The 8202-nt window shown below is 29.2% G+C and overlaps 1 protein-coding gene across 1 annotated transcript; it reads left to right on the forward strand.

The window, feature by feature from the left end:
* Positions 1-4382: 4382 nt before the first annotated feature.
* LOC150029859 (myb family transcription factor EFM-like) lies at positions 4383-8025 on the forward strand. The gene is made up of 4 exons (XM_090310312.1): positions 4383-4770; positions 5769-6362; positions 7089-7165; positions 7510-8025. The coding sequence occupies exons 1-4, from the start codon at positions 4569-4571 to the stop codon at positions 7981-7983; spliced, it is 1347 nt and encodes a 448-aa protein (XP_090166438.1). The 5' UTR covers positions 4383-4568; the 3' UTR covers positions 7984-8025.
* Positions 8026-8202: the final 177 nt, after the last annotated feature.

Consider the following 8202-nt stretch of genomic DNA (forward strand, 5'->3'; position numbering starts at 1 on the left):
TTTTTTCAAAACTAGAAAGATGAATATATTTTGTAGTTATTTTTATTTTTTGTTTCTTAAAAAAAGTAACATGAACAGCTTGTTATATGTTAGTCATATAATATAGAAATACAAAATATGCTTCAAACGTATTAAAAAAGAACAAACTAGTCTCGATGTAAAATTAACAAAAATAATAAGAATATTTACATCATTCAAATGTTGTCAAATTTTAATATACAATATTTTCTCTCGAGTAACATGCACATTATCAAACGAGTCTTATCTAAATTGATATGATATAATATAGACCAAAAATCGAATTGCGATAAAAAAAAAAATAATAAGAAGAAGAAGCATCTAAATAACTAAAAAAGCATGGTAGATGGAAAACCACGCATGAAAAATAATTGAAATTCAAATTCAGATGCCAAAGCCAAAGGTGTGAAATATTCTCTATCTTAAGTTAAGTGCATTAAGGAATTTGGTAGAACCATTCGTTTCCTCTCATCTATATATTCTCTCATTATACTTTTGGATATAACTCTCTTTTAGTGGCCATGCAATAGGTTTATATTTGTACCCATGCATCATCATTGCCTTCTTTTTCTTTTATTTTTTTTTTTCCCCTAAAAGTTCTAGAATTTTATTTTCATTACTTATATTTTTTGAAAAAAATTAAATAAATAAAATAAAATACTCTTTTGATTCCTTGAATTTTGAACTTAGTTTCTATTGAATTTTACAATTTTTAAAACTAACACCTCCAATTCTTTGGATTGTTGTTTGATCTTCCAGATTTGAGTTTTATTTTTTATTTTTCTCTAAATTTTGAATTTTTTCTAATTAATCAATGTGAGTATAATGACTATATATTAAATAAGAATCAATTTCAGATTGGGTAAACATATTATTGTTAGAAGCTACAAGGACTATAAATAAAAATTGGATTCAAATCTTAAGAATAAATGATCTATTTTGCCTATTTTTAGAATTTAAACAGCAAACTTTATTTTAATATTGGGTTGTTTTTAGATATAAAAAAATAAAGATAATTTATTTACAAATATAATAAAATGTCACTGTCTATCGGTGATAGGTACGAATAAAAAATGACATTTTTTTATATTTGTAGATATTTTCAGTAGTTTGTCCATATAAAATAATTACTCTTTTATTTTTTTTTCAACATGTATTTTATTAAAACTAATTGCAAATAAATATTTTATAAAAAATATTTTCTAATTTAACATTTATTTTGGTATATATGTATATATGATAGTTATAAACGTACCTTGTTAATTAATTTAGATATTGATTCTAACATCATAAGGACCGGTAATTGAATTACATATTGTAGAAAAAAAACCAAAAAACCAAAAAGAATCACTCAACTAAATTATAGATTAATTATTGTTTATGAAATATATTGTTACTAACATATACTGACCAGCTTATATATGCATTATGATTTATATTGAATTTCTACTTTATTTCTATATTATTATTTTTGTACATTTTTATTGGGATTTAATACATATAGTTTAGAAGATTCTAAAAATTCTCAAGATCATAAATTTTATCTAAAAACTTCTCTTTGGATCATTATGATTTGAATTTAATTTTTATTTTTTATCTGGAAGTTTCAGTAGTGAAAATGTTTGCTCTTTGAAGTTTGAAAATTGTATATTGACTCACAACACACCATCAAAAATTGACCTTCTAAATTAATATATCTTAACAAGTTGCAATATGTTGAAGTTGAATATTTATTTTCCAAATATATTAAGAAAATATAATAGGATAAAAAAAATATTTTTGACTCTTTAATAATTTAATTCCGTAATCATTTAGTTCAAGAGATAGTGCCGTTTAATAATTCTTAAACTTTGGTCCGTAACCAGTTATATATATATATATATATATATATATATATATATATATATATTCTAATTTTATTATATTGAAAAATATTTTCAGTAATTTAACTCTAAAATAATTTTACAAAGTTAAAATATTTGAAATTAGGTTAGTCGTTATCGTAGGGGTAGCCATCGGAACATTGAAAATATAAAGATAGAATTTGGAGGGAAATAGTGAAAATTACGGGCAGGGGTACCCGCGTGGAATTCGACAAATTTTTAATCTTTTGGAAAAAAAAAAAAAAAAAGGGAATATTCCTTTGTGTACGCGCCAGACAAAAGGGATATTCAGAAGAACAATTTCAAACCGAATATTATGACACGTGTCACGAGGAGAATCTCTTTACCTCATCTTCTTTCTTTTTTCCTCCTTTTCCTTTTTGGAATACAAAACAAAAGAGAGAGTAATTAAGAGAATCCCCAAAAGTCCTTGCTTGGAGCTTCTACCACAAGCTCCATCATTTTTCTTAAAACTAACAAAAATAAATAAATAAAACCCCTTTAAAAATATTTAAAATCTCCATATTCTTCTTAAAATTATGATTATTTAAATTAAGATTTTAAAATATATAATTTAAAGAAAAAGAAATGTGTAAATGTGAAATATGGTTTGTTTGTTCCACCCAGATCCAAACAGCCATGGAAATATGGTTCAGAACCCCAAAAAGATAAAAGGTTCGTCTAAATTTTAGTGAGAATCTTCTTACCTTATAGTCCACTTAATTAAAGTATGTAGCCAGAAGATTCCCAACCTTTAATTAATTCCAATTAAATTAACTACTATTTTCAAGCCAATGTCATTTCGAGAAATTTTTTTTTAAAAAAAAAAGTTAGTGTTTTTCCTCTTTTTTGGCTTTTATGGGTTGTATTTGGTATTCCCATTTTTTTATATATATAAAAAATCTTTTTCAATGTAACAAAGTTGGATTTTATAACATATTCCTTCCTTTCAGACCTTAAATTATTAAATTTTATGAATATTTCGTTATAGACTAAATATTCTCTCTCTCTCTCTACCGTATATGCTACTTTAAAGTTCATTTTTGAAAGTTATGTATTATAGATTAGTCAATAAACATTGTAGATCTGACTAACTATAAAATATATATATATATAATATAAAAAGGACTACTTGGCCGTATATGTTCGTGTGGTGGTCGCACAATTTTATTCCCTCTTCCATTTTTGACTTTTCCATTCATAAACTACATATATATATTATTCGAAAATAATAATAAATAACTCATTTTCAAACAATTAATAACACATAAAACAAAACGTTAAATCAAAATACATAAAACAATACTAAGTGTATAACCTTAGCCACCCAATTCATTGGAGATTGGAAGTGAGATTGTTAAATATTGTTGGAGTGGACCTATTAGAGGACTTACATCGTTGTTGTGATGAGTCGAGTGCATTCTGATGCCTAAGTTAATATACAAAATGTTCAACTCAACTACGCACGAAGAGAATTGTTTATTCTTTGAGTTCAGTGGTATAAGGTTATTTATAAGGCCAACTCTATGATATTCTTTGGGGTATGAGTAATATCAATGACGTCATAACTGGTGTAATCCTGGAAATTGCAGAGTGTCAAAGGCCAAACTCAACTTGTCTATTTCTCTTTTAGTGAAACAAAAGAAGCTTTGTTTGCTATACAAGGACTCGAGGGTTTGACTTTTCCTTTTACGATGCAAGGAACCCATGTAGGGCTCAGGGCACCCTTGGGCTTGGATCCAGCTATCGGCTTCGGTCTTACTTTGGACAACGTAACCCTCAACAAATATTAATGACCCATTTTATACTACACATATCTTTGTGCATACCATCAATTTATCAAAATCATAGTTTACAACATAACAAATTTTTCTTACTTCTTTTTTAAAATATTTTAATTTTTTTGTATGTGATGAAAGTAAGATGCACAAAAATTGATGCATCCTATATGCTCATACTAATATACATGCTAAATCAAAAGAGATCTTTCTTTTATACATCCATTTATTGTATAAATATAAGTAATTATTAAATAGATTAACTCAGTATAGAATTTATCAGATAATTTGATATAGTATAAAGCAAAAAGAAAGAAAAAAAACAAGAAAGAAGAAAAAGCCTTCATTCAAGTGTGTGTGTGTGTGTGTGTGAGAGAGAGAGAGAGAGAGAGAATGGCTAAAATTGAAAGAAAGAAAAAGAAAAAGAAAAAGAAAAAAGCAGAATATAGAAAGAAGAATCATCTTTTTTATGTTATCTGCCTTAGTAATTTTTATTATTTTATTTTTCTGCTTTAGAAAAAACCAAAGTCTCTAAAAAAAAAACACACAAAAACAAATTCCCAGATTCGTTTCCACAACATAATCTAAAATTCTCTCTCACACATATTTATAATTTATTAATTTATTAATCTAAAAAATGTACATACTTTATTCCCTTCAAAACTCACCCATAAAAAGAACCCAATATCCTTCCATTTTCTCTCATTAAGCAACATTCATCCACTTTATCTTAACCAAAGTCTCTAGGCCAAACGCCAAACACCCACTTTTGTTTTGTTTTTTTTCCTCCAGTTCCTATCTTGGCAAGGCATGATCAAGAAATTAGAAGGAGTTTAATTAATTTGAGGTTATTGGAAATTAAACCTTAATTAATTATAAGGTTAATTTTATGGCATCTACAGAACTGAGCTTGGAATGTAAAGTTGAAAGCTATTCAATGTTGCTTAAATATTCATTTGGAGATAATAATAATTGTGATGAATATTCATATGATAAGCTTCGGGAGTTTGTTTCTCGTCTTGAAGAAGAACGCCTCAAAATTGATGTATTCAAACGGGAGCTTCCACTTTGCATGCAGCTTTTAACCAACGGTACGCTACTACTACTCTATAACTTAATTAATCTCCCATTTACATCTGTTGATTTTGTGTTTTCTTTGTTTTAGGGTTTAATTAAATTTTCTATTTTCTTTTATATGGTTGTAAGTAATTAAGAGATTCCTACTAATTAATCCCTTCAGAGATAAGCTCTTAATTCTATTTCTTCAACCATTACATGTCTCAATATTCTACCTTTTTCCTTAGTTAATTAACCTTGCTAAAGAATATTAAGAATACAAAAAAGCAATAAGAATCTTATCTATTGTGAACTATGTTTGAATTCGCCAGCTTATAGTTCGCATGTTACTAAGTTTTCTTATTTTTCTGAAAACAATTTCATATACACACATAAAAAAAAAAAGATCACTATTAATTACATCACCAATGCAAAATTAGAAATCTAGCTTCTCGATTTAGAATCGAAGGAAACAAAGTAGCTACAAAATTCGGACACATCAACATAACATAACAGGCAACATAGTTATCAAGAAGGAATGAAAAAAGAAATAATCTCATAAACTCAAATGCGAAATTAAATGAGATTTAAATGTTGAATTTTTTCTTATTCATCGCATAAATACTTATTATTTTTATTTTCACCGATAAATTTATTTGTTTTAGACAAAACGAGCATAGCTCTAACTTACATGTGAAATGTGATAGTGATCAAATAGTTTGTGAATCGAATCTTCTTATCTTATAGTTTCCTACCCATATTTTCAAAAATCAATAGTTTTCTTCTTCTTTTTTTTTTCTTTTATGATTCTTGAAAACCAGGGAAGGAAACAAACTTAAATAAAAGATAGAAATTGTTGTTAAAATGATGTATTTTCATTTACTCGATGTTATAATATTAAATTGAATCAAACGTTTTAATCCATTGTTGATTTAACATGAAATTAGAGTAGACAGCTATAAATTAAACGTTTTAAAAATATCAAAAGGTAATTTAATCTTAATAATTAATATGTTTTTGTTTTTGTGTTCAGCCGTAGAGACATCGAGGAGACAGCTACAAGCGTGCAAGACGATAGAGGCGGCGCCGGCAAAGCCAGTTTTAGAAGAATTCATGCCACTGAAGAACTCAACGCCGGCGGAGGATGAAAAGCCACCGACAATTACGTCCGACAAGGCAAATTGGATGACGTCAGTTCAGCTTTGGAGTCAAGCCGGCGACGTAAGAAAACACCAATCTACGCCGAATTACAACAATGAATCTACTGATTGTAATAATAATAATAATTCAGAAACATGTAACCAAATAATCAATAATAATGGAGCTTTTGTTCCATTCAACAAAGATCGGAGCTCCGGCGAGAAAGGGGCGGCGGCGAAAATGGAGTTATTGGAGAAAGGTGAGAAAAAGAATAATAATTGTAGCGATAATATTAAGAGTAGAAGCAATAATAGTATTGATAATGGTGGAGTCGTAATGGCGGTGGAGCAAAGGTCTGAAAATGGAGCGGCGGAGGTGGGATCAGCGCCGACCACCACTCAGACTCACCGGAAGGCTAGACGGTGCTGGTCGCCGGACTTGCACCGGAGATTTGTCAATGCTCTTCAGATGCTCGGTGGTTCTCAAGGTAAATATCCAATTCTCATTTATCACATAAAACTTAGCTTTTGGTTCATTTTTATTTGTCCTAATCATTTTAATTGTTTGATTTTGTTTTGGGGGGGTTAAAATAACATTTTTTTTCCTTACTATGCACTTTGTTCAAATTTTCTTTTAAAGTTTGAATTTCAATCTTTCGATAAATTTTAAATTTAGTCTCAAATGTTATTGTTGATTTTTTTTAATTATTTATTAACATCTTCACAATAAAATTCGAAAATATATTCATATTGTTATTATTATTTAATTCATTTCCACAAAAATTAAATTAAAGATAATATTTTAATGTAATAGCTATTATGCATTATAGAATCTACATAACTGTTTATTGTGAACCCGCCACGATAAGATTTTTTTTTTTTTTTTTTTTTTTTTGGCAACATAAATTTTTACTATCCACTGTTATATTGGTTTACCAATGTGTTTATATATTTTTCTAAAACTACTTATTTTCCTCTTCTAGTCAATAGAAAACTGTTATTCACTCAAAATAAATTGAGCCCTACACTTTAATCTAATTAATTTTTTAAAAATGGGGATAATGAATGATTTCTAAAATGGGGTTGAACTTAATTAAATATTTTGGAATAATAATTCGAAGTTGAATTGGAACTATGTTCAAATCACTCCTGCAATTGTAATTTGGCCTTAAATTTAATTTATTTTATGTTTTTTTTTTTTTAATTGAAAACAGTTGCCACGCCAAAGCAGATAAGGGAGTTGATGAAAGTAGAGGGTTTGACGAACGATGAAGTAAAAAGCCATCTCCAGGTAATCATTAATTGCACCTTTATTTTGAAATAAATGATGAATTAATGGTAAAGACTAATTTTAATATTTATATAAATAAATATATATATATATATAAACTAAATTTAAATGATTTTCCAGTTTGGATTAGCCAGTTTTCTAAGACAGATTGTTGTTCCATTAGCTCCAGTTAATCTGTTTATGTCTTCAATTTTCTTCAGGAAAAAAAAAACCATCAAAATATTATTTTCACCAAAATAAAATTACCCAAGAAAAAGATTGAACATTTCATAATCACTAAATATCTAATTCTCGTATTTTCAAAAATAATAATAATAATAATAATAGTTCTCGTATCCTCACAGAAATACAGGCTGCACACGAGACGACCCGGTCCAACCCAACAAGCAACTGGACCGCCAGCGGCTCAGCTCGTAGTACTCGGTTTAGGCGGACTATGGGTCCCACCAGAGTACGCTGCGGCAGCTGCAGCGGCGCCGCCCGCTCTGTACGGCCCACCGCCCACGTCCCATCCGCCGTCCCACTTCTACACGCCGCCTTCACTGCCGCAAGAATTTTACACAAGAACGGCGCCAGCGCCGCATCTGCAGCATCATCATCAGGTACAGTTGTACAAGGGGGCGCCGCCACAGGCAACCCAAAGCTCGCCAGAATCGGAGGTGAGGGACACGGCGGAGCGGTCAGAGAGTTTCGAGGAGGAGAAATCGGGGAGCAGTAGCTGGAGAATTGAGGGCGGTGAAAATGGAAGAGGATCTTGTGGGCGGAGATCGGAGGAGAATGAAGAAAGTAATAGAAGTGAAATTACTCTGAAATTCTGAAACCTTAATTCTTATTATAAATTAATTAGTATATGATTATAATTTTTATTTTTTATTTTTTATTTTTTGCAAGTGTTAGGAGTTATGTATTATATATCCTTCCATTTCTGAGAAAGAGAACTAAAAAGGCTTCGGACAACTAATTTAAGGATGATCCCGAATCTCGCTAACTTTATTTTGTAGTATTAAATATTTTTAATAAATTAGAACGTGGTAATT

This window comes from Benincasa hispida, unplaced genomic scaffold (assembly GCF_027475165.1).
Source record: "Benincasa hispida cultivar pf3 unplaced genomic scaffold, pf3_genome.v1.1 HicScf862, whole genome shotgun sequence".
NCBI lineage: Eukaryota > Viridiplantae > Streptophyta > Magnoliopsida > Cucurbitales > Cucurbitaceae > Benincasa > Benincasa hispida.